This window comes from Miniopterus schreibersii (genome assembly GCF_964146895.1).
Source record: "Miniopterus schreibersii genome assembly, chromosome: 3".
NCBI lineage: Eukaryota > Metazoa > Chordata > Mammalia > Chiroptera > Miniopteridae > Miniopterus > Miniopterus schreibersii.
Genome location: NC_138103.1, coordinates 9,272,807 through 9,298,677, shown reverse-complemented (window position 1 = coordinate 9,298,677; position 25,871 = coordinate 9,272,807). Strand labels below are relative to the sequence as shown.

Genomic DNA, 25,871 nt, shown 5'->3' with positions numbered 1-25,871 from the left:
ATGTGGGGACCAGCCTGCTGACTACCACAGGGTCTGGCCCAAGCCTCTGCCCTGCCTGGATGCTTGGTCATTTCTGGGTCCAAGGCAGCTGGTAAGCAGAGCGGCCCTAAAGGCTCCTTGTGAGGCTGAACTCTGGTACCCGCAATCCACCCCCCAATGTAACCAGTTCCATACACAGAGGGGAGGGGAGAGCCCGGGACCCCTGGGAGGAGTGATAGACAGATGAGAAAGCATCATTATAAAACAAAACATTTTCATTTGGTCCATCAGAGCCTGAGTCTGGAAAACACCCATGGAGAGCCATCCTACAGGGCTGGAGAACAACTGATAAAATAGTCTCTGTCAGAAGAGCTGGTTGTATGTACAGGGTTAAAAATATTCACAGCTCAGAGTAAAAGGAGAAAATATAAAGGAGGCCCAAAGGGGAATGTAGTGCTTCCTGGTGTTTCTCCAGTTGTAAAAACCCTGCAAGCCCCAGGGAAGTGAGGGGCGGTGGGCAGGGCCACCCACTGCCTGGGGGCTGGAGAGTAGTGAGGCCAGGCGGGCCTCTGGAAGCTGGCCGCAGGTGTCCACAGGAAGATGCAGGACTTTGAGCAGCCATGGGGGAGGACAGCTGAGAGGCAGCCCAGCAACCTGGGCTTCTGAGGCAGGGGAGGGGCGGGGAGGAGCCACACCCTGCCCTGTGTGTGCCTAGACAGGGCTGGCTAAAGATTTCTGTTGGACCCTGGTCCTCTTGGCAGAGGTGGTGCTGAGGACAAACCACCTCATCAAATGGCAGCTCCTGACCTGCAGCCCCCGGGGCATGGCTTCGATCCTGACGAGCGGTCCAGGAATTGCATAGTGTCACCAGAGGGGGCAGCTAGGGCCCTCCCCATCCCTGGTCCTGAGCCCATGGTCGCCAGGCACCTGCCTCCTGGGACACACTGCTGGGACTCCAGGGACCCCTGCTTGCCTTGTGGGGGTGGAGGGGCTGGGAAGATGGGCTCTTGAAGCAAACTGGGGAGAGAAGGTTCATGCCCCACAGAGGGGGTGGTCCCTGCTCACCCTGGGGTCTGGCCTCTGACCCCCACAAGGGGGTGGTCCCTACCCATCTCAGGGTCGCAACCTCTGACCCCCACAAGGGGGTGGTCCCTGCTCACCCTGGAGTCCTGGCCTCTGACCTGCCCAGATTTGGTTTTATAGATGGAGCTCTTGGCTGCCTCACACAGGCAGGAGGCCCCAGGCCCATGGGAAAGGGGCAGCCTCACCTCAGCCATGGCAGTCTGAACCCGACCTCGAGACAGGCTGGTCAGAGGGGCTGGTGCACAGCCTCCTCATGCTAGAAGCGGGTTGGAGGTATTCTGCTTGGTGGCTGGGAGGCCCAGGACAGGAGGGAGGGGCAGGGAGGAAGGCCCAGGGGAAGCTTTGCTCTGTGGCTTGCAGCTCCCTGGGCGGGGTCCTGAGATTCTGGTTCAAGCATCCTCTGTTGGGGTCTCCCTCCTAAAGTGCATGTTGGGGGGGGGGGTGTAGGCAGGCGAGGGCAGGATGGTCACAATGGCCGGGGCATGTGTAGGCCAGCGACCTCGGGCGTGAGTGGGGGGCTGTGGGTGCCCCTGGAGGCTGTCCAGTCGCTGAGGAAGGCCTGGGCTGCCTTGCGGTGTGCCAGGCGGTGGGTGATGGAGAAGCCGGCGTTGCCCTCGAGCTGGGACAGGATCACCAGGACCTGCCTGGGGGAGGGGGCCGGTGAGGGCCAGTGGAGGCCGGGGAGTCAGAGGGACTGGGGCGGTGCCCACCTGTGCAGGGGTGGCACACTGTCCTGGGTGCGCAGGCTGCCGCGCGTGGACACCACGTTGAAGCTATCAGAGCAGTCACACTGCACATGCAGGTAGGACTTGGGGTGCCGGTTCTCCACCACTACGATGAGCCCTGCCCAGCCATGAGTCAGGTAGTAGCAGGTCATACCCTCACGTCCCTGGGTAGACAGGGCAGGTGTGGGTGGGGTGAGGCCTCCTCTTCCCTGCCCCTCCCCTTCCCCACCCACCTCACCTCATGACGTTCCCCCCGGCTCTCAGTGAGCAGGATGATGGCGTCCGCCAGTGTGGTTGGCTGGGCCTCCACGGGCTCCACCATGACCAGCCTTGAGCTGTACACAGCCAGCACGTGGCCAGGTGGCTCCAGGGAGCAGCGCGGGACCCCCACTGAGGAGCTGGAGGCTGTGGAGGGTGTGAGTGAGGGGGGACTGGGGGGCCGCAGTGGGGAGGGTCAGGGGTCGGGATGGGGGGGTCAGTGTTACCCTGTGTGGCAGCCAGTGGGCCTGGTGTGGTGGGGCTCCAGTGGTTGAAGGCACAGCACACCACAGCGTACTCGCCGGGCTCCAGCATCACGTCACAGTTGACAAACTTCTTGACAGCTCTCTTGCTGTGGGCCAGCAGGCGGCCTAGGCTCAGGCGGCCACCGCTGCCGAAAGAGGCTCGGAAAACCAGGACGCACAGGTCCAGGAGGTGGCTGTCTGCTGAGTCCGCGCGCCTGCAGTCAGACCAGGAATGGTCAGAGGCAGCACCTGCCGACTGTGGCCCTACCGGTCCACAGCCCCACCCTGCCCCCTGCTTCCACATATCCCCCAGCTCCACCTGCCCACTCCAACCAGTGCTCTAGCCCTACCCCCCCTCACCCCCTCATAGCCCACAGCCTCCCCCACCTGCTGCCCTCCTGGAAGAGGGCAAACTCCAGGGACGCACGCTCTAGCACGGTGAGCGCTGTCACCCCCACGGGCCCACTGGCCGAACTGGGGAAGCAGCCCTGCACCCGCACTTCCTGCCAGTCTGAGTGCACTTTGCAGATGTCCACGGAATCGAAGTACCTGGGCAGTGAGAGGAGAGTCCCACTGAACAGCTCCCACCCCAGCTCCAGACACAGGTACCATCCCTGTCAGGAGTCCAGGCACCTCCCTAAGCTCCTTCCCCTCCCCAATCTCTGCCCCTCTGGGCATTTCTTGGGACCAGTGTCCTGAAAGCCCTGGTCTTGGCTGTTGCCCATGAACACCACTAGGGGGCCCCAAGCCCCAAGGATGATCCAGAGAGGACAGAGTCCTGAGGGCAGAACCCAACCCCCCTCCAGCCCCTTTATCACACCCCACCTCAGCCTCAGGTCTGCAGAGGGACAGGCCAGGCTCCCCAGACAGAACACACTGTAGGTCAGGGTAAGGGAGCGAGGGCAGTGACAGGTCAGGTGGGCCAAAGTAAGGGTGGTTAGAGCACAGGGTGGCCATCAGACGCCCACTGTCCAGAGTCCAGGTACCTGATGAAGTCGCTGTACTCCATCCAGAAGACACCTTCACTGCTGCCGTGTGGCATGAGCTCACCACGCAGATGTCCTGGCCAGTGTGGCCATTCATCTGACCAGCTGCCATTCCAGGAGAAGCGGCCCCATGGGTTCCGGAGACGCAGGAGCCTGTGGACCATGGGGCTGAGGGCCATGGCTTCCACCACACATCCACACAACACCCTGGCTACCCATGGCTGGCCCAGCCCTTACCTGGAGCCCTGGACATCACGGACATCCAGGATGGAGTAGGCGTGGCGGGGGCGCAAGCCCAGGCTCTCGTAGGCAGCATCGTCCACCTTCATGTTGCCTCCCCCACAAGAGGCGCCCATGAGGAACCTGTGTAGGCAGAGTGGCCTCGTTGACTGGGGAGGCTTGCTGACCGGGGGCTTTAATGATGGGGGCCCCTTAATAACCAGGAGCCTCTCTTGCCCTGAGGGTGGGGGGGTCCTCCCTGCATGTGAGGGAGTGCAGATCCAAGGGACACAGGAGAGACACATAGGACTCAAGATGCTCCCTACACAGTGGACCAAGAGCTCACAGGGTTTGAGCTAGGGGTCAGGCAGGCCTAGGTCCTGCCAACTCAGGGCCACAGCTTCCTGAGGGGTTGGGGCAGTGGTAATGCCCAGTATTAGTTGAGAGTAGGTGGTCTTGGTACCAACAAGCCATCTCTCCCAGGCTTAGGATTTTGGACCCTCCTTAGAGACACACTGGTCAATGCGGGCCAAGTCTTAGAAGGCAGCCCACTCCCACCAGGTGCCTCCAAAGGGCCTGCTCCATAGGGACTCCAAGCAGGTGATGGTCATCACGGGCCCAGGTCAGCATGAGGCTTTCCAGGTGCCGGCTCATCAGCAGTATTCTGCCTGTTGCCCTGGCCTGGGCAGGTGGGACCCACGAGCCAGCAGGGGGAGGTAACAGGGCTGCAGGCAAGGCCTAACTGTGGTCAGCCCACACTGGAAACCTCTTGTGAAACACAGGATGTAGGTTGGAGGGTACTCGCCCCTGTGTCTCCCACCACTCCAGGCCCCGGCCTGGCTGTCCCCTCGCCTCCTCTCTCCTCTCCTCCCAAAGCTGCTGGCTGCCACAGCACCCGCCCCTCTTACCCAGCCTCCTTAGAACTCAGCATTTTGGCCCAGATGAGGTCAGTGTCAACAGGTTCCTCTCGGGGGTTAGTGGAGCTGACCTGCAGCGCCAGGCTCTCACAGGGGGCCCCGGTGAGGGTGGCCAGGCCTTCGATTGCGCGCCCTGCCTGGAGGGCAAAGTAGGAGCCGTGCAGCTTGGCCAGCGCCTTCTCGATGAGGGCCACCCACAGCTGCTTCCTCTGGGCCTGCAGGGAGGGGCCAGAGTCAAGAGGCCCACAGAGACCCGCCCCTCACCCACCCCACGCCCATCTTCCCTACCACCTGCGAGAAGAGGAGGAAGCCGGCCTCGTCGCAGGGCAGCATGTCATCCACCAGCACCGTCGTCCAGGTGCCGTCCTTGCAGAGCCGCACCTGGTAGGCGCCCTCCGTGCACAGGCTTCGTGTGACCATCACCCGCTCAACCAGGTCAGGCCGCTCAGCCAGCACAGCCAGAGCACTCAGAAACCTGTGCAGAGTTGGGGGCCTCACTGGAAAGCACGACTGGACTATCCCACAACCCAGCCTGAGAGGGTGCCCAAAACTCACCAGCAATTGCCCAGCAGCCCCTGTAGGATGTCTGAGGGTCTGAGAGTGTGGAACACGGACCAGGAGGTGCTGTGGTCCCTGAAGACAGAGCAGTTGATCTCGTGGGGCCGCAGCCACTGTCTCACACGCTGCTGGACACTGTCACCCGCAGGGAAGCCCACAGACTCGGGCCCTGGTGGAAAGCTGTCATCTACAAAGTTCACGCTGTTCTGCAGAGACCATAGCCGCACATGCTCAGGCTTAGCTGGGTTGCCCCAGGCCCAGGATGCAGCTTGCTCCACCTGGCAGCCCAGGACAGCACCCTGAAAATGCTGCCTCAGACTCAGAGGAAAGGGTGTAGGTGTGTGTGCAGCTACCCTGACCTGTGTGGTGAACTCAGCTGGGGCCTCGTGTGACCCATTCCACCCTGTGCAGGCATGGGGGACTGCAGCCAACCATGACACTGCAGGCCGGCGACAGGTGAGTGGGAGATATGTATGCCCCAAGGAAATGGTAAAGCCCCCAGCCTGGAGGCTGCAGAGGTGGTGGGCATGGGGCACAGGGAACCCGGGAAGTCTCCCCACCTAGCCCATGGTCCACCACACCAAGGGTCCCAGGAAGAGAGGTGGGAGGATCCAGGTGGGACGGGGAAGGCAGGACACAAGACTGGAAAGGCTATCAGGCTGGGCTGCTGGCAGTGATGGGGGGCAGTAGCCCCCTCAGTTGACCTGAGGGTGACACTGCCCTGGGCTCAAGCCTCCTACAGCTCCAAAGGCAAGAGAGCATGAAAGGATGTTCCAATCCCTAGTTTTGGCTGGATCTACACAGCCAGAAGAAACACAGGGCCTGCCTGTTGGCATGAAGCCTGTGTCTCCACCTCCCTATGGCTTCAATGTCTATGGGAAATCACATCTGAGAGAGGTCAGGACCACAGACTGGGGTCATGGACTCTTGTGGGCACAGAAAAAAAAGGGGCAAGATACGGATAGTGAGGGCCAGTAACACTCAGGTGAGGGGTGAGTTGGTGCCAGGCCAATGCTCTGAGCTCGGGAAAGAGAATGCCACCTCTCTTGCCACTGGTTCCTCCCTCTCCCTGGCTGGAGAAGGGACAGTGGGGAAGGACAAAAGATGCAGAGGTAGGCCCATGGGAAGGGGAGCATCAGCCCTGGTGTGTGTCCCACCATCCCGAGGGGACTCACCTCCCGGCAGAAGGACACGATGTTCTCCCAGAGGGCCTTGGCCTCACCCTCATCTGTCTGCCGCCGCTTCTCCACGTGCATACTCTCCCTGCGCCTCAGGGGTACAGCACCCCGGCGCTGGGCCTCCAAGAGCTGGGGCGTGTGGCAGGCGGCACAGTGCTTAGCCCGTGGCCCATTGAGCAGTGTGCAGGCGGGGCAGGCCCACTGGCCTGGACGCTCAGGTGGTGCCTCAGGAAAGAGGCGGCTGGCTTTGTGGGTAGTACAGAGGCTGGGCTTGTCGGCACTACAGTCAGGGCAGCGAGCAGGGGGTTCGCCGTGGTCCTGGAAGCCATGCAGCTTGGAGCAGCCACAAGCAGTGCACCTGGGGGCTGCTGTGGGGTTCTTGAGTGTGCACTTGGCGCACGACCATGTGGTGAAGTCAGGGCTAGAGGGGCTGGCTGGCGTGTAGCGGACGGTATCACCGGCCAGGTCAATGACATCACTGCAGGGAGCAGCGCCACAGGCTTCACATAGGCTTGAAGCGCCAGGTACAGAGCAGGAGCTGCACCGACGCACCACAGAGCCGCCCTCGGCCACCTCCTCCTCTAGAGTGCTCAGCCGCTTGCCTGACAGCAGCTCCGCCAAGCGGGAGGCCCCAGCTGAAGTCCACCCAGGGCTCTGGGGGGGCCCCTTAGAGCCAGCAGGGGGTGAGGGCTGGGCAGCCTCAGGCACCGGTGGCTGCAGCTGGGGGGGTACCTCACGGCGGCTGCGAGGAACGGGGTTGTTCTGCAGGGTGGGTGAAAAGGGGCTGAAGGGTGGCATCCGGGGTGGCTCTTGGTCGGAGGCAGAGGGAGGGTCAGCCTCAGTACCTTCCCCGGGCTGGGGTGGGGCAGGTGTGATGTGGAAACCAGCAGGGGCCACAACTTCAGGGACAACTAGGGCCTCAGGAGGAATCCTGGGCAGAGAGAGTTTCCGGGGGCCGCCGCAGGCAGAGCAGGAGCTGGCCATGGGTGTATTGTGCAACGTGCAGCGAGGGCAGGCCCAGCCGTTCCCAGGTTCTGCTGTCCCCTCCTCCTCCTCGGGCTGCCCCCCAACTGGCTCCATGGTCACTAGTCCCTCTGTCTGCACTGGACCTGCTTCCTCCTTGCAGCTGCCCTTCGGCTCTACCAGGATGGTGGGCGGCTTGGGTAGGACCCCGTTGATGACTGGCAGCAGGGAGGTGCCGGGCACAGGCTCTGGGGCAAAGCCACACATCTCGCAGGCCTCCTTGCCTAGGAAGTTCCGGAATGTGCATCGGGCGCAAGGCCATTTCTGCTCCTCAACGCTGAGCCGCAGGATCTGGTCAAGATCAGGCTTGTGCCGGGGGGCCTCACAAATGGAGCACTGGCGCTGGCCAGCCGGGTTCAGGAAGGTGCAGCGCGCGCAGGACCACTCTCCAACCGTGGCCATGGACCCGGGCGAGTGCGTGTGGCTGCAAGGGAAGGCCCTAGTCAGTACAGACACACAGGATGGTGGCCCAAGTCTCCACCTGGGACGAAGGGAGGGGCGGTCACGCCAGAGGATCTATGCCTTTCTGGGCTGTGACAGACATCAGGCTCAAGAGGGCAGCCTGTGAGGGGCTCGAGGACTCTGAGGAGTAAGAGGCCCCCCAAAGCCTCTGAGGGACCCCATAGCTCTGTCCTCAGACCCTTTCTGGAGGGATGGGCCTGTGGGAATAGAGGGATGAGGCTGAGCCACACCATTTTAGTGGTCACGGGCTCTAGTGTGGGGGTAGTCTTGACCAGTCACAGGAAAGAATATGAATGTACTTCCTCGACAGGATAAAGGGCACCAACAAAACACCCACAGCTAACATCATGCCCTGAGGTGAAAGAATGAATGCTTTCCTTCCAGATCAGGAACTCAGCAATGCCAGTCAACACTGCACTGGAGTTCTAGCCAGAGCAATTAGGCAAGAAAAAGAGATAAAAGGTATCTAATTATAAAGGAACAAGTAAAACTGTCTCCATTTGCAGATGACATAATCCTGCACAAAACCCCAAGAAGCTACAAAAGAATTGCTATAGCTAATACATGAAGCAAAGTTATAAGGCCAGAGATCACACACAAAAATCAGCCGTGTTTCTGTGCCAGCAATCAACAATCTGAAAAGAAAGTTAAGAAAACAATATCGCCCTGGCGGGTGTTCTCTGTCGTTAGAGCATTGTCCCCTGCACCAAAGGGTCGTGTGTTCAATTCCCGGTCAGGATATATACCCACGTTGCGAGTTGGGGCAATGTGCATGAGGCAACCGACTGATGCTTCCTTCTCAGATTGATGTTTCTTTCTCTCTCTCTCTCTCCCTCTGCCCTCCTCTCTCTCTAGAATCAATGAAAAAGCATGTTCTTGGGTGAGGGTTTAAAAAAATAAATAAAACAATACCACTTAAAATCGCACCCAAAATAATAAAATACCTAGGAATAAATTTAACTAAGGAGGTGAAAGGCTTATATTCTGAGAGGTACAAAAACTGCTGAAATTAAAGAAGACCTAAACAAATAGAAAAACATCCAGTGTTCATGGGTTAAAAGACAATATAGTTATGACAATACTATTCAAAGCAATCCAGATTCAATGTAATCCCTATCAAAATCTCTTAAGGCCTTCCCCCCCACCCCCCCGCAGGCATGGAAAAAGCGGATTCTAAAATTCATATCAAACTGCAAGAGCACCCAAGCAGCCAAAACAATCTTGAAAAAAGGAAAGTCAAGACAATGTGGTACTGGCCTAAGAACGGACTATATGTCTATACTATATAGCCTATGTGACCAGTGGAATAGGATGGAGAGTCCAGAAGTAAACGCTCATGCATATGGTCAAGTGATTTTTGAGAAGGGTTCCAAGATCATTAAATGGGGAAAGGACAGTCTTTTTAAAAAATGGTGCTGGGACAACTAGCACTAGAATGAAGTTGGGCTCTCACCTCACATTGTATTCGAAATTAACTGAAAATGGACCAATGACCTAAATGTAGGAACAAAAACTCTTAGAAGAAAACATAGGTAAAATGTTATGTCCTTGGATTTGGCAATGGATTATTTGATACGACACCAAAAGCACGGGCAAATAAAGAAAAAATTGGACTTTTTAAAAAAAGTGAAAAGACACCTGCAGAATGGGAGGAAATATTTGCAAACTGTGTATCTGATAAAGGTCTTGTATCCAGAATATGTAAAAAACACTTAAAACTAAACAATGAAAAAAAATAACCTGTTTTAAAAATTCACAAAGGACTTGAATAGACATTTCTACAAAGAAGATACACAAATGACCAATAAGCACAAAGATACTCACCACTAGTTACCAGGGAAATGCAAACCAAACCCACCATGAGATGCCACTTCATGCCCACTAGGATGGCCAGAATCAAGCCCGCACAGAGTAAGTGCTGGTGAAATCGTGGAGAAACCAGAGCCCTCCCCTATGCTGCTGGTGGGAATGCAAAATAATAGTACAGCTGCTTTGGAAAACAGCCTGGCAGTTCCTCAAAAAGTTAAATTGAACTACCGTATGACCCAGCAATTTCACCCCTAGGTGTCTACCCTGAAGAACCGAAAAGTGCTATTCTAACGAATACACACATATGTTCACAGCAGATCTATTCACAAGTCAAAGGTGGAAACAACCCAAGTACCCACCAATGAATAAAGAATGAAATTCTGATGCATGCTATAACATGCAGGAACCTTGAAAACACGCTAACTGAAAGGCGCTAGACAAAAAAAGACCACGCTGTATGATTCCATTTATACGAAACGGCCAGGACAGGCAAATCCATAGAAGCAGAAAGAACATTGGTGGTTCCAGGGGCCGGAGAGCAACTGTATGACGGGCACAAGGTATTCTTCTGGGTGATGAAATATTTTGGAACTAGGTACAAACGATAGCTGCACATTATGAATTTACTAAATACCAATTAATTGTTCACTTTGAAAGAGTTTTGTTATGTGAATTTCATCACATACACACACACAACTTGAGTACATGAGGGGAGGGCAAGGGTGTGCATGGTCCTCTCCATGCTGTGGGTGGGGTCCCCTGACTCAAGGTCACCTGCTGAGACCCCCAGGCCAGCTGGCTCTCTGCTTCTGGAGTTTCCAGGGACCCCCTGGGCAGGAGCCAATTCTGACATGTGCTGAGGGCTACAGGTATCTGACCATGAAATGCAACCTAGCAGTGTTTGCAGCCACCCACTGAGTACATTCCTGCCTAGCGGAGGACACAGCCCTTTGTCCCCATGCCAAGGCCCTTGAACTGATGAACTCCAGCCATGGGTAGTGACCCAGCTGCACCTCAGCAACCCCTCTCGATGGCCTGGCCTCAGATGGGCACAGCCTGAGCTCTGTGGGGGCTGAGCACTCCACTCACCTGCCCACTTGGACCACTGAAGGCCCAGTTCTGCCTCGCAGAGACTCAAGGAAGCAGCTGTGTCCTGAAGCAACACACAAATGCTCTTCCTCTTATAGCCCGTGTCCGGAGGTGGTGAGGGCCGAGGTAGGCCCATGGGGAGGGAAGATGGGGACAGGCTGCCCAGCCTGGGAGAGCAGGGGTTGGGGGGGGAATAGCCAAGATCAAAGGAGTTGGAAAAGGGGCAGGGACACCAGTGTTCTGAGCAGCCTGTGACAAAGTGCTGTAAACCCAGACCTGGGAGATCCTGTGTGCAGCAGGACACTCACAACTCCCCCCTGGGATGGATGGAGACTGGCTGGAGGAAGGCACCTGTATGTGGCTGTAGGGCTGAAAACACTCAGGGTGGGCTCCACCCAACCTGGAGCTCCTATCCCAGGAGTCCTCTGGCTGTGCATTGGTGGGGATAAGTAGGCTGCTGTGAGATATACCCAGGACAGGTTTACACCTCAGGGGCACGGCAGACCCTCAGGCACTGGTCCTGGGGGAGGGACAGCACTAGGGGCCAGGACCAACAGGGAGAGCCTCGCACCACAGGCCAGGTGCGGCCAGAGGACACGGTACTCCAAAAGTTGCCAGGCCTGAGGCATGGCAGTGAAGTAGGCACATGGAGGGCAGGAGAGAAAGTGCTGAAGGACAGGGAGGTGGGAGTCAGGAGACCTGCACTTGGTTCCCAGGACAGTGCTGGTGGAACAGAGCAGGGCAGGGAACCTACCTCCCACCCTCCCAGGGTCCCCTTGCACAGCCTGCCCTGGCGGTCACTTGGAGCCTTGGAATGCAGCTCCCTTTGCTGGGTGGGTTCTTGGGAATCTGGCCTGTCTGCCTCCCCCAAGGCTGGGCCTCTGCTTCTCCCAGGTGCAGAAGAAAGGCGCTCAGGCCCACAGCAGGGCAGGTGAGATGCTTCCAAATGGTTCATCCGACACAAGATGGGTCATAGGTCTGAACGGAGGGTGAGGCTAGCCCCTTAACTTGCCTTCAATGGCTAATCTGGGCTCAAGGGGGTGTCTACACACCACACCCTCCTACACTGCTGCTCTGCTGGCGGAAAAATCAATTGTTCTCTGCAAGGCATGAAGCTGGTGCTTCTAATGCTATGTTCACGCCAAGTCCCCTAGGTTTAGGAAGAAAGAAAACTTACCTCTTCAATAACAAACAAATAAAAACTCTACCCTGGGCAACAGGACTATTTACCAAGGCCCAAAGCAAGCTCTGTGAAGCCACCTGCCTGTGTGACCGGGCCTTGGGGTGAATGAATGGGCACCCAGCACCAGCATAGTGGGCCTGGCCAAGAGCCAGGTCAGCTTTAGCCTTTGCTTCTGTGCTATGTAAAACCTAAGAAATCTGCCTGGACACGACCAGGACACTCCCTTCCCACCATTCCCCATTACAGAAGGGCCCACAGTCAAGGTGTGGTACAGTGTGCCACCACCTCCCCAACATGTACACACAGGTCAGGTCCTAGGCAGCCTCCACTGCAACGCCAGGTTAAGGGGGTGGTCACTCATCCTGTGCCCCCCACCTGGCTTGGGAAGTCTCTAGAGAAAAGACTCAGGCACCTGCCCCACCAGGAAAGGTGGGCCCAGGACCTTACCAGTCCCAGGCACTGGGCAAGGAGAGCCTTGCAAATGCTGAGGGCGGGGATGGGGGGGTGGGGAGCCCAAGTCCTGTTCACCTATGTAATCCACCAGCTGGCCAGTCCCTCGCCTGGGCTGGTTGCACACAAGGCAAGGTATCTGCTGGTCCTGGCCAACACCTGGGGACAGGGAAGGTTTCACAGCTGTCTCCTTAGGTAGACAAGGAGAATCAGGATTCTGTCTGGGGGTCAGAAAGGTTTAAATAAAAACAGTGCCTAAAAATCAAATTTAGCCCTAGGGAAACAGGTGAGCTGGGCAGATGCAGCAGCTCCTCTGGCTAGAAGGAGACTCTGGGGATGGTGGCGGTGGTACAGCTGCTGGACTGGCACAGCACTCCCTCACAGACCCCAGCAACCCGCACCTTACAATTTGCACCCATTTTGGTGTCACTGGTGGTAAGAAGTGGCTCAAGGGTCAGTGATGAGTGAGAAAAGGAACACCGAGCAGGGGAGCAGCTGCTCTGGTCTCCAAAACTCGAGGGCCACCCTGACATGTCTTGAGGCCCAGGAGACACTCAGTGAGGTCCAGAAACCTGAAATCCCTAGAGTGTCCAAACGTGAGGCCAGACTGCCAAGCAAAGCCTGGAAGTAAAAGAAGATTGGGAACCTGGAGTCAAACCAAACCCTCAACATAAACTGTTCCCAAGTTTCATGACACTCACTCAGAGGCTGAGTCACCTGTGCTCCAAGACACAGAAGCAATCACTTCTGGGGGAGGAAACTGGCTGCTTATGGAAAACAACCTGAGTTACTCCTTACAACAGAAAGACCAAGTCAAACAGAAAATTGAGGCCAGAAAAATTCAACAACAAATACTTCTCTATCCTATTATCTGAGTCACCAGTGCTCATTTCTAATTCAAAAGGGGGATTATAGAGTTGTTCTTGGGGCTCTCCATGAAGTCCCCCCAGTGCCCAGGACATGCCTCTTTGCAGGGATGTGGGGGAGCAGCCTCATCCTGGGAGATGACCATTTTGCTCCCCTGGAAAGCCAAGAGCAGTAAGTGGTGTCCACACACAAGGGCCTTAGTCAAGCCACCGGCCCCGAGGCTGGGCTCCTTGGCAGGCCATGCTGAGGTCCAGATGTCATGCCTAGCTGTGGCAGCCCCACCCTGGACCCCCTGCTGGTTCCAAAATGTGCTGGGGGCCTCCTCAGGAGGTCACCCTCAGCCAGCCTTGGTTCATCTTCCTTGTCTCTGTTCTGAGGGAAGGCCCAGAGCTTTGACACAGCCAATGCTCACACCAATTGCTTACTGATTAAGATGAGTAACTCCTGGGGCTTCAAAGTTCCTGCCCCCAGCCTGGCAGTGAGTTATAGGAGATGTGGCCACCCCTGTCTATCTTGGCTTCATCACTGCAATGGGGCGCTCCTGGCCAAGGCAGCATGCTGATGTGGAGGAAGGGGCTGCTATGCTGCTAGCTTCTGTATGTGCCTTTCCAGTCCCCGATGCTCGTCAGGGCTGGGGAGGGGTGCCCTGTGCATACTCCTGGCTTCCTTTCCAGATTGTAGCAGCGTGCGTGCGTATGGGGAGAGGGTCCTGTCAAGGTCGGTGTAAGGTGCTGCTGCAATGTGGTAGGCTGCCTGCCTCTCTGTCCCTTCTTGCCATCTGTCATGCCCACCTCCTCTGCAGTTCTTTGTCATCTCTGGTTTGGATGCCTGTGAATTTTTCAAGGTCATTAGTACCATTTCTTCCTGATCTGCCTTTGCCCACTGCCCCCAGTGGCAGGCAGTAACCACTGTGAGGTCTAGGCCTGACTGCAGTAGCCATGGAAGGAGCTGTCTGAAAGCACCAGCCGAGAGAAGGTGCCTGGAGAGAACCTGGAGAATGAGAAAGGGCAACATCAAGTTACAGGGCACTTGGCTTAAGATAGCGTGAGTCAAGATCCAAAGTCTAACCCTGTCCCCCCCAGAGCGCTCGCAAGGCCTCAGAGGAAGCTGCCTGGCAAACCCCACAGGGTCCACAGCTTGGCTGCTGCTCACACGGGGGTCCGGCCTCCTTCTCTGGGATCCAGTAATTCTACTCCTAGCAATTTATCCTAAGGAAATAAATGAAAATAAAAAGAGGTATATGGATAGATGGAAGTCTGAATAGACGTTCAACATCACCAACCATCAGGGAAATGCAAATCAAACCACCACGAGACACCACCTCATACCCACAGGAAGGGCCAGGATCAAAACCACAGGCAATAAGTGTTGGCCAGGATGTGGAGAAACTAGAGCTCTCCCCTACATTGCTGGTGGGAATGCAAAATGGTGCAGCTAGTTTGGAAAACAGTCTAGCAGTTTCTTAGAAAGTTAAATATGAGCATACAATAAACTTCAGAAATTCCATTCCAGGTATCTACCCAAGAGAAATGAAAACATATATCCACCCAAAAACTTACACACAAATGTTCAGAGAAGCACAATACATAAAAACCAAGGGGCAACAACCCAAATGTACTCAGCAGCCGAGAAAGGATAAACGAATGTGGTCTACCCAGACAATGGAGCAGTGCAGACACAGTACAGGCACTGAAGCATTAACAGGTACGTGGATAGACCTTGAATACACTATGCTTAATGAAAGAGACCAGACACAGAAGAACACGTGTCATAGGATTCTGCTTATATGAAATTTCTAGAAAAGGCAAATCTATAGACAGGAAGCAGGGCAGTTGTCTGGGGGATAGAGAGGGATTGCAAACAAGCAGGATCTTTGGGGGCATGAAGATGCTGAAAAACTGGATCATGGTGATGGTTGCACAACTCTATAAATGAACTAAAACCACTGAACTGTATACTTGTTGTAAGGGGTAAACTTTATAGTACATAAGTTATCTCTCAGCCGGGATACAGAAATGTTCCCTGGTATATCATCAATACAGTAATAAGGGGATGTTCTCTAACAACTCACTGTTCCTCATTCCCAACTCTCACTAGTCCCTACCACCAGAGGGAGATGGCATGTGAAGGTCTGCCCCTGTGGCAACCCCGTCCCTCTCACGCAGCCATGTCAGAACAGGGGTGTCACACAGACGGGGCCCCGAGCAGTTTCCCCCAAATCTTGTGGGAAGCAAGACAGCATTCTCAGTGCTTGCCAGTGCCAGCCAGGCCTGGGGTTGGTAGGCTCCCCATCCGCCAGGCAAAAAGCTCCAGAAGCTGCTTCATCACAAGCACTGGATTGAGACAGCAGGCTCGGGAAGGAGGGCTGGTCTTCCAGACCTCTGCCAAGTGTAGAGCAACCCCAGAGCCTCAGGTCTCCTGCCATTGAGGGAAAGTGAGTCACCGGGGAACCCTAAGATATAGGGGCCCCACTTTTCTGCAAGCCCCTCTGCCAAAGGAGAGGCGCCCTGACAGAGCAGCACTCCCATCCCTTGGGGCCCACCCATCTTTCTTACCTTCGGGCCCGGGGGCGTGGGGTCTGGTGCTGCCGGGTAACCAGGGCACTGCCCCAGACAGGTCCCCCGGGGCCGCTCCTACAACAGCCGGCTGCTGCCGGGGGCCCTGGGTAGGGTGGCCCCCCGGGGAAGCTGTGGTCCGACTCGGTCTCGGTGGCCAGCGAGGAAGCGGAGCTCCCCATGGCCCCCGTGACGGCGGCCGAACTGAGAGCTGGGCCTGGTCACATGCGGCCAGAGCATGGAGGGAGGTGAGCACCCACACAGGAGACAGGGTGGCCGGGCTGGTCAAAGTCACACAACAAAAATAAACAGAGAGAGAGAATAAAGAGAAAGAGAAGAAACAGCATGATTCATAGGAATAAAGCCCCAGGAGCTTTGAGAGGGTCCCCCAGTGCAAGTGGCCTTGAGGCAGGAAGGGGACAGCCACTGAGCAGGTACTGAGGGCCTGCGTCTGACCCAGCAGCAGGCATCCTGCAGCACCCACTCCACGTACCTCCACAGCAGAGGTCCTCTGATGCACTGACAGAGCTGCACCCCCAGCACGAGGGACACTGGGGACAGGAGCAGGGCTGCAGGTGCTCACCCCATCCCACCTGCCCCATAACCAGCACCCCTTTCTCTGCTCTTGAAAACCCACATCAGCCCATCAGTTGCCCACAGGGAAGGGATAATGGTGTCACCAGCCATTGTTCTTCAAAGAGTTATCTTCAGCGAGAAGAGAAACGACACAATTTCACTTTACTGTAGAGGGAAGAACCAAGAGGGTATTTAAGCAACGGAAAAGGAAGAACAAGGGAAGTAAGCAGTGGAGATGGTGCAGCCCCACAAAGCCAGGCAAAGATCCGCACACCGCTAAGTCTACCCACAAGCCCTCCTGAAGCCTTCCTGAAGAAAAGCCTCCCCAACCCAGAGAAACTTCAGGAGGCCAAGAGATGAGTGACCCGAGAGGTACCAGGAAGGCTGGCCAGGTGTCCAGTGGGAGATCATCTACACTCCAGGGGAGGCCCCTCCCTCCACTGGCCAAAGGGACGAATGAAACAGCCCAAGAGCATCCGCCCTGAGATGGAGGTGGCACATGTCATTTCAAATGAGGCAAGTCCCAGTCAGGTTAGGGAAGATGCCCGCTCAGCCTCCCCTCACCCACCCAGTCAGGCTCTGGGTCAAGGTGGGCATTTGCTTGGCTTTCCAGCTGTGCATGTGACCAGCAGCACAGCCCCACCCCTGGGTCCACTGTTACCACTGACACCCTTCTCCTAGCTCCAAAATAAGTCCCATGGTAACTGGAGCCAGGGGCTGAAGTGAAAGTGGGGGATATGTCTTCGCAGTGCAGGCAGTCCGGTGTGGGCCTAGGGTAAGTAGGTGGGGCTGTGAGGGAGTGGAGTAAACACCATCTTGGGTCAACGTCTTAGGACTCTACTGTGGTCCATGCTCATCTCCACATGGATAAGCCACACCCAGGTCAGTAACCACGCATGCTGGTAGCTTCCGTACTGGAAAGCACTCAAGCAGGCACAGAGCACACCCACCAGGGGTCAGTTCCAGATCAGCATGGGTCACTCATGCTGATCTGAAAGACACTTGCCTTTCCCATGATTACAAGTTGGACATCAGAATGAGAATAGCCCCCCAAAGTTTTAAAGCCCACTCCCTTGTGGTTAGAGGGCCCAGGTGTTTCCAACACTCCCCTTTCGCAGCTATCCTGAACGGATGAATGGCAGAGAGGGGAGGAGCAGGTGAAGACTGGTGAGGGCTTGAATTAGAGCCATGCCCAGCAGAGGTGCCCATGGAGCAGAACTGCTCATGACTGGGCCCAGAGCTGGTCTGTCCCTGAAAAAGCACTTTGCCTGTTTCCACAGGGAGAACAGAAGACTAGCAGTGTGGGGAAGCCTGGCCTAAGAATCCCAAAACCATGGGTGGGGGACAGGGTACACAGTGCCATTTGCAGCCAGATCAGGGCCAGAACCTGACCCATACCCCAAGTGACACCACCATGTGCATCTGATGCAGGTGGAGCCAAAGGGAAAGCCAGCCTCAATGCAGAATGAGGACATGGCCCTGGGCATCCCAGGGAGGTGTGTGGGGCCACAGGTACCTGGCTCTGCCCAGAGAAAGGAGCAACAAGATCCTGTGTGGGCTGGATGTACTGCCCAAAGTGCAAGCTCCCAGGAGGTCCCACATGCTCTTCACTGATGCCCTCAACAGGCCCTGAGCAGCAGGGCAGTGATGGTTTAGGCCTGTCACAGGCAGGTGGAGTGTGTGCTGGCTCCCTACCCCTGAACACCGGAAGAGCACGAGGCACCTTTAGGGAACTCTGACCCTACAGACCCCATCTGGGGCACATGGGAGGCCTGTTAAGTGGTGGGCTATGTGGCAGTGGCCAGACTACTCCCAGGAGGGCAGGGGAAGCACAGGCCCCTCGCTGGGGGCTCGAAGAGAAGGGACAGAGAAGAGAGGCAGCCTGGAAGGGCAGATGCCCCCCAGGGAGCAGCTGGCTCCAGAAGGGCCTCTCTGGGGATTTTGGGGGATGACAGTACCCCAACACCCCCACACCCTATCTTGGCCCAATGGGAGTGGGGAAGAGCCTCTGGGAGACCCACAAAGGATCACCCTAGTTGGGCAAGGCCCTTGGCCAGCCACTAAGTACAGCATGGGCTCTGCTGCCCCAAGCTAACCTGAGGGTCCCACCTGCATGGGGTGACATGGGAGGCTCTGCTGGAGCAGGGTGGGTCAATCCACAGCTCCCATCTGACTTATCAGAATAACCAGAGATGGGATCTTTTACAAATACTGTCACCCAGGTACTGTCCTTTGAGATGGAACCCCAGGGCCTCTTGCAGAGCAGACCCTGATCCCAGGTGACAAGCCTTGTGCAGCCAGCCTTCTCCTGAAGAACCTGCTCCTCCTCTCACCCCCAGTGAGAGTGTGAGGACACCTCCTGCCAGCCCTGCACTAGGTCTGTTCATTTATTCCTTCCTGCATCGTTTAATTCATTCAGTAAATGCCCATCAGGGCCCTGCTGTTTCCCAGGCCCTGTTTTAGGCACTGGATATGGCAAGTCAGGGACCCTGCCTGCAGGATGCTCACTTTTTGGCTGCTGTGTCTCAAGAAGACCATGATGTATAACACATCTCCAGGCAGAAGCCAGAGAGCACAGATGATGGCAGCACCAGCATCCTGGATTGGGACACGACTCAGAGACGTGGCACCTCTGGATGAGCAACTGCCCCAGAGTACCCCCGCAGGTTCCTCCTGCCCTAGATTTAAATGGGGCAGTGGCCTAGATCTGGCCTTGGAAGCGTGAAGATGGGGCTGCTGCCGCCCCCAGAGCAGTCGGTGTTTGTTAATCCATAGGGGCTGACTGGGCTGTCTGCCAGCCCTGGTGTGAGGCGTGTGCTTAGCATGGCACTCTAAGAGGACAGCTGGGGACCATCCACCCAGAATGTTGAGCACACAAAAGGCCAGATGAGGATGACCATCTCCACAGGATCCTGCATGGGGTGCACCTGTCTCAGTCACGGCAGGTTGTATCCCAGTAGTGACACCCTATCCTCTCACCCCAGCTCACCTGTTCCCCACTGCCCTGTGGGCCCTCTGAAGGTGCATGCTGAGACCTCAGCATGTCTGAGGCAGGAAAGGGGCACTTCCCTGTGGGTGGCGGGCGAGTTGCTCCCACCAAGTGAGTTTACCTGGCCCAGGGATGAGGGTGAGCAGATACCAAAAGCTTGCAATCATGGGGGCCATAGAGGGGGAGGTGTGGGCCACACCCAGATCCCAATGGGGAATGACTGGGTATTTATGCTCTGTTGTCCCAGCTCCCACTCCTGGGGGTCCCTGAGTCTGTGTACCCCATGTTAGCCTGTGCGGCGTAATTCCTGTTAAAGCTTATCAAATCAAGCTCCCTTGCCCATCCTGCAATAATGGCCCTTCACCAATGGCAGCAACCTGACAGGCCACCTGAAATCAGCCCCTCGATGGGGGCCCAGGAGAGTGGCCCACCCAGGGGACACCAAGCTTTTCCAGAGCATTGTTGCTTATTCCTGGCATTCCCATGGCCACCCACCATACCCCAGAATCACACCCACCAGATACGAAGCGAGAGCCTGTCGGTAGGTCCCCCACAGCCTGAGGAGCACTGCTGCCAGGGCGGAAACCGAGGATGTGAAGCTCCTGCCTGAGTGAGGAAAGCCTCCCCTGTCCCTACAGGAAATCAGAAACCAGGCTAGGACCCCACCCTGGAGAGGGCCTCACCCCAGGGAGGGCCCAGACTTTGACCTCCCCGCCTTCTAGACTGGCAGGACAGCATTCTCCTTCTGCCACCTGCTCCCCCAAGGGGTTAGCAGCTCACCCACATCAACAGTTCCACTCCCCTAGAGGTGGGAGGACAACAGGGCAGAGTCAGGGGATGGGCCCTTTGGGATATGGTTGTTCCATCTCGGGGGGACACCAAAGGGATGACAGAGAGGGCCCAGCAAAACGTGTTTGCCTTGTGGTGCACCCCCAAATGACAGAACCACAGCCCCAAGCCTCAGACGCAGAATGCTTGCAAGGCCATGAGAATCAGGCTTTGTCAGGGCAGGGGGCTGGGCAGAGGATCTCAGAGGGGTTCTGTGAATCAAGGGTTCTCAGGAGAAGCCCCAGCACCTCTGCAGATAGAGGGGGCACCCACACTGCACTCCAGCCCCACCACTGCACCACTGGTCCCATAGTCCCAACTAACCCACAGAGCCTGGGAAGAGACTCATCCCCCACTGTGAAGCCTGAGCTCTCTTCCATGCCTGGGTCAGTAGCACTGTGAGCTTGCCAATAGCACATCCACCCTAAGGACATGCCCCCTCTCCTGGAAGGTTCTGGACTCTGGCCCTGGAACAGACCCAACCCCCAGGCTTAGTGGCTCAAACCGGAGTCTACAGAAGAGTGATGGTGACCAGTCATACGGTTCAGGCTTGGTGGCCATCCATGGCTTTTGTGCTGGGCTATGCCCCCACTCCCAGGTCAGGGCCACATGGAGGGCTGCCCCACCTCCACACACAAGGGCAAGGCAAGGGACTGCCCTCAGTCTCCCAAAGAATACTCCTGTGGGTAGTGACCCAGGGACTACACCTCCCCTTTTAAATATGTTTTTACTGGTTTTAGAGAGAGAGGGAGAGGGAGAGAGAGAAACATCAATGTGAGAGAGAAACATCAATTGGATGCCTCCTGTATGCACCCCAACCAGGGGCCAAACCCACAACCTAGGCATGTGCCCTGACAGGGATTGAACAGGCGACCTTTTGGTGCATGGGACGACACTCAACCAAGACACACCAGCCAGGGTGGGACTACATCCTTTTTGAAGCTACATCTGTCCCTCACCCAGAGGAGGCTGGAGGTCCCAGGGGATTGACATGGCTCAGTCAGCTCCTCATTGCCTGGTCCAAGCCCCCAACTATGCCTGGGCAAACCAGGGTGGCGGGTGGGGCTATTCAAGATCCCAGGGCCCCAGTGAACAGGGCCTCCCTTAGCTGCCAAGGAAAGGTGTACAGGTGGGACAGGGCTCTGGGGAAGCAGTCAGGCATCCATTGAGATTCACCTGGACCCAGGTCCCTATATCACCAGGCCACTCTAACCTTTGCACTCGTGTCCCCCTCCTGTCCTTCCTACGTGTGGTGTAAGGGCCCAGAGGCCCATCTTGCTGGAACCTCCCCCACTAACACTTCATTGCCCTCAGGCAAACACCAAGGGTGGCCACTCCCTGCCCAAAGGGCTGCCACCATCGGCAGCAAATGTCACAACACTGCTGACCTCTGAGAGGCAGACTGAAAAAGTTCTGCTGAAAATTATAAATGCTCCCCTAAAAGCAAGGTCCAGGAATAAAAGTTGTCAGCTCCAAAAGTATAACTACCACTTTCTGTGAGCAAACAAGGGAAGAAACACACCTGCCCCAAATACCTGCCCATCAGACTGGGATCTGCTGCCCAAACACGCTAAAAGGCACTCTTCTTGATGTTTCTGGGCTTCTCTGCATGTCAAGTACTTAAGTCCCTGAAGGTTCTGGCCACCAGCTCTAGGACAGAAGTCAGGGCTCCTCACTGTGCAGCCCACCCCCAGTGCCTCGGCCAGCTCTGAGCACCTCTGAGACACCTACTGACTCTGGTCACTGTGAAGGACCAGCAGCTGATGGGTTGGATTCGCTCTACTTTCTGAGGCACCTGCTTTCTGGGGTGGGAGGAGACAGGTCTCTCAAAGTCAAAGGCACAAGTCAAGAGGCAGAAGGACAACCACACAGGATTGTGGGGCTGCCTCCAAGGAGGTGAACGGGGTCATTGTGTGTCCTCTTGTGTCTTTGGAACCATATACCACCTCAGTTGTGCACTGTAAAAAAGAAAATTGTTTTCCATATGGTACTATCAAAGGAACAGGGACACTCTCAGGATTTCAGTTTCTAGTTCACAAGTTTAATACTGGTTAATGCTGAATGCTGCCTTTCCTGCGACATGGCAGGAGAACAGCATCAGGCAGGGGCAGAAGGTCCTAGACACTTAATCTGCCTATGTGAATTTAATTCCAAAGGGCAACTTTTCTGAGAAGTGTGGATGTGAGGAGGCCTGGCCTGAGGAGGAAGTCCCTCTGCTTCAGGGTTTGGCTGTGGCAACACAGGAGGAATAGGAAGCCACAATGACTGCCTTCCTCTGGACGCAGACACACATGACAATTCCAAATAGCAGCTATTGACCTGCTTTCCTCCTGACATCTTGCGGCACTGTCCAGGCACATCCCCCAGCCCAGCCACCAGGGAGGTGGGATGCAGCCCTTTAAGCTCTCCAGGACTTCGGAAAAGCCGTGGAGAAGCTGCTGGAGTGTGATGGTGTTTGTAGGACAGGAGGGCTGAGGGCAATGCAAGCGTGTGCTCTACTGTCTCTTGGGAACCCACCGTTGCTGCTCCTGAACAAGTCCTTGCAGAAAAACAATATGTCATTGACTTCTAGAGTAGCCCCTCCTTTGGCATCAAGAGGCCCCACACTGCTCCTCTTGGGCCTCTGTGCTGGGCTAGGACACCTCTGTCCTCCCACAGCCCCCAGCTCTCTGCACGCTGTCGACAGGCCCTGTCCCAGGGAAACCAATGCAGCTATCTGCAGAGTTCCCACTCAGACCCCTCCCTGGACTGTTGCCATGACCCACAGGGTGACATGACAAGGTATGGCTGGGCAGGTCCCCAAGCCTGAGATGCGGAGACAGCCCAGCCTCAATCCACAGCCTTCTTCCAGCTCATTCAAATAGGGTAGAGGCCAGCAAGTCTACTCCTCATCCCCAAAGAGGCCTCGGGGTGCCATTCCAGACACCCCAAGAGTTCCCCTTGGACTTCAGAGCCAAGGTGACCAGAGCTGCCTGCTGGCAAGCAGCTCACAGAGGACAGTCACTTACCATCTACTCTGTGTAGATGGGGCAGTGCTGGGCACTGAGAATCAGCACGTGCACAGGCAGCCAGGGACGATGTCAGAGCCCAGCACAGACCTCTCAGACATTCTTGGCAGAGTGGGAAGTGGGGAAGAGAGAGAAGCTGTGTCCATGCTGAGAGGTTTGGCAGAAGAGATTCAGTGAGAAACAAGATTACATTACTGCTTTGAGACAGTCCCACCAGTGCCTGGTGCTGAATAATGGGGCAGAGGGCGGAAACGGAGAAACAGCGAGGATGTGCCAGGCAGTCCAGGCAACAGAGGGGCATGAAGAGGAGCTGGCTGAGCCCAGAGTCCCTCAGAGCCCTGGGGGCTCGGGGTGTCCCTGCTCAGGATCTGGGTGTGAACTTTTAGTGTCAGATGAAGAACCCACCAAACCCAGAAAACCCATCCCACTAGCCCAAACCATTTTCATTTAATCATGCCATCTGCCTTCCCAGCACTCTTCTGTGCCTGGGGTGATGGGTGGCATGCTGAGGGCCAGACCAGAGACTGCTCTATCCCACAAGGCCGTGATCGCGGGTAGTTGGCTCCATCAGGCTCTTCACTGATCAGCTGGGACCCATGAATGAGATCTAGGTTTTAGGGCACTTTTAGGGCTGCTCCTCAGTAAAATGGGGCTTACTAGAGTGCTGCCCATGAGGCAGGGGCCTGGAGAGCTTGGTGCAGGGCCTGAGTGCAAAAGAGCTTCAGTAAATGTTACCACTGTCAAGCCAGCCAGGCAGCCAAGCCTGGCCCCTCTGGTGAAGGGCAGAGGGACTCAGAGCTGCCAGTACAATTGGGGCAGGGAGGGTCTTATATGGATGCAGGATTAGGGAACCTGGTCATTTACTGCTCTCAGAGCCCAGGTGTGTGGGCCTCAAAGCAGACACAAGATCAGATAGGTCCCTGCCTACAGCCAGGCAGCCACTAAGCTTTGGGCCCAGCAGGGCTTAAACCAGGTTCTCAGAAGGTCATGAGGTCATGGGCCTGTCTGCTCAGAAAAAGCAGCTCCAGAGATTTTCAGATGCAGAAGGGAAGGGGGAGAAGAGTAGTGCTCCTCTGGGAGCAGAACGACCTGGGAGGAAGTAAGATGAGCCCATCCCCAAAGCCAGGCTGCACTGACTTCCTGGCAAGACCCTCTTACAGCACCACCACCAGCCAGGCTGAGCTCCAGGCTCTGGTCCCTGGGGCTCTCCTGCGACGTGGGCTGGGAAACACTATCTCTTCACATTTGAGAAAGTCACTCAGAGAGAAAGGATGGAATTACCCCACCACTAGCCCAGCGTCTGCGGGCTGGAGATAATCACTCTCCACACCTAACTGACACACACAGTAATCCAGACCTGGGCAGAGGGAGGATCCCAGGGATCACCAAAGGAGGGGCTCTTGGGAGCAGCTCAGACCAAACTGAGCACCAAGCTGAGCCGTTTTCCCCACAGGATGCCAGGGCTCCAAGTTGCAGGACCCCAAACTATCTGGCCTGGTTTCACTGAGATCCTGTTGCCTGCAGTCTGGTCACAAACTTCTGTGCATTCAGGGGTCCCCGAAAGTCAACCAGTCAGGGCCCCTTTGTGGTGAACAGGAAGAACTGGATCCGCCTTGCAAACATTCTCAGGGATTATCCTTTGTAACTTCCTTGTCGCTCCTGCGCCAGCCCGGAGAGAAACAGGGAAGAGGAAGTGTGGGGTGGCCAGTGGGCACACAGGGTGCGCCTGCGCACCCCCCATTCCATGGGGCCGCCCCCAGGCAGTGCCCAGAGTCCCTCAGTGAAGAGGACTGCGGGGACCATGGGACACATCCCCTAATGCAGCCGAACCTGGACGCTGCCTGGAAGATAAGGGCACTCAAGGGCAGGCAGGGGCTGAGGCCGCCGCCTGTGTCCGCAGCATCCTGGGGCTGGTTTCCCAGTGACTAAGATGACCCGGTCCCCGCCGTCTCCCCTCTCCAAGCAGTGCACCTATCCCAGCCCCGGCTCGGGCCAATGCTCAGGAGGCGCCAGCGAGGGAGCAGGCTGACCCTGGCTCAAAGGCCGGCAGCCCTGGCGCTGAGAGGCGCTGCCCGCCAGGCCCGGACTCCGGCGAGGGTCCAGGCCGCGCCCCCGGCCTGGGTGGCCAGACTCACCTCTGCAACCCGGCGGCGCCTCCTCCGTCCGTGAGGCCTGGGCGGCGCGGCTCCCGGCCAGCTCGCCCCCGCCGGCTGACTTACAACTTCTGCCACTGGCTGCGTTGCCCCGCCGGCCTCCCGCGCTGAGTGGAGGAGCCGCCGAACGCCCAGACCCTGCTGGACCCGGTCCGCGTCCGGCGCCCACCCTACGCCACCTCCGTAGCGTAGCGCCCGGCCGGGACCCCGCGGCTACGGAGCGCCCGGGGCGCACGCCGCGCTGTGAATCGCGCGCCCGGACTACTGTTCCCACAGGGCAGCGCGGCGTCGCCAGGCCAAACGCTCGGGGCGGTGCCCTGCGCGCGAGGCAACCTGGGAGTTGTAGTCCTCGGGGTGGCGGTGAACAAAGGGCCCAACTGGTGCCCTCCAGGGGCGAACCGACTTCCTGGGCCTCCCTACCCACCAGCGCCACTGGAGATGGCCGAGCCCCGGGCCCCGGGGAAAGCTGCGTGCCGGGTTTAGCAAGGAGTGGCAAGGGGATGCGCCAAGTATAAGACTGGGACTACAGCTCCCAGGATGCCCTGCGCGCGGGAGGAAGAGGCGGAACATCAGTATCCGCTCCAATCTAGGCGCTTCCGGCTGTACTGTGCGTGAAGAAGTGTGGGGCTGCCGGCTGCCCACCCGCTCCACGTACTAGCACCCGGCTTCGCTCTGGGTCCTACAAATCCACGGTGCTCATAAACCTTAGCTTCCTCCAGGGCCTCTTCAGT

The 25,871-nt window shown here is 56.8% G+C and overlaps 1 protein-coding gene across 4 annotated transcripts; it reads right to left on the bottom strand.

Annotated features, from left to right (window-relative positions):
* Positions 1 to 238: 238 nt before the first annotated feature.
* On the bottom strand, positions 239 to 25,390 carry CAPN15 (calpain 15). 4 transcript variants are annotated; one of them, XM_081133842.1, is made up of 13 exons: positions 25,123 to 25,390; positions 15,587 to 15,867; positions 6,146 to 7,595; positions 4,968 to 5,176; positions 4,704 to 4,887; positions 4,404 to 4,627; positions 3,514 to 3,639; positions 3,277 to 3,429; positions 2,678 to 2,839; positions 2,273 to 2,505; positions 2,026 to 2,192; positions 1,773 to 1,951; positions 239 to 1,706 (listed from the first exon to the last, which is right to left on the bottom strand). In XM_081133842.1, the coding sequence occupies exons 2-13, from the start codon at positions 15,766 to 15,768 to the stop codon at positions 1,529 to 1,531; spliced, it is 3,447 nt and encodes a 1,148-aa protein (XP_080989968.1). In that variant the 5' UTR covers positions 15,769 to 15,867; positions 25,123 to 25,390; the 3' UTR covers positions 239 to 1,528. The 4 variants fall into 4 exon arrangements, with proteins under 4 accessions (XP_080989968.1, XP_080989966.1, XP_080989965.1 ...); XM_081133840.1 differs by lacking the exon at positions 15,587 to 15,867 and having other exon boundaries at positions 25,123 to 25,254; XM_081133839.1 differs by lacking the exon at positions 15,587 to 15,867 and having other exon boundaries at positions 4,701 to 4,887; positions 25,123 to 25,200.
* Between the last annotated feature and the right edge of the window lie 481 nt (positions 25,391 to 25,871).

Excerpts from the sequence above, each read along its gene's own strand:
- CAPN15 (XM_081133842.1), bottom strand. The coding sequence starts at position 15,768 with ATGGGGAGCTCCGCTTCCTCGCTGGCCACCGAGACCGAGTCGGACCAC. Across the intron at positions 3,640-4,403 it reads CTGAGTTCTAAGGAGGCTGG|GTTCCTCATGGGCGCCTCTT; the intron begins GTAAGAGGGGCG and ends CTGCCTACACAG. Across the intron at positions 1,952-2,025 it reads GCCGGGGGGAACGTCATGAG|GGACGTGAGGGTATGACCTG; the intron begins GTGAGGTGGGTG and ends CTGTCTACCCAG.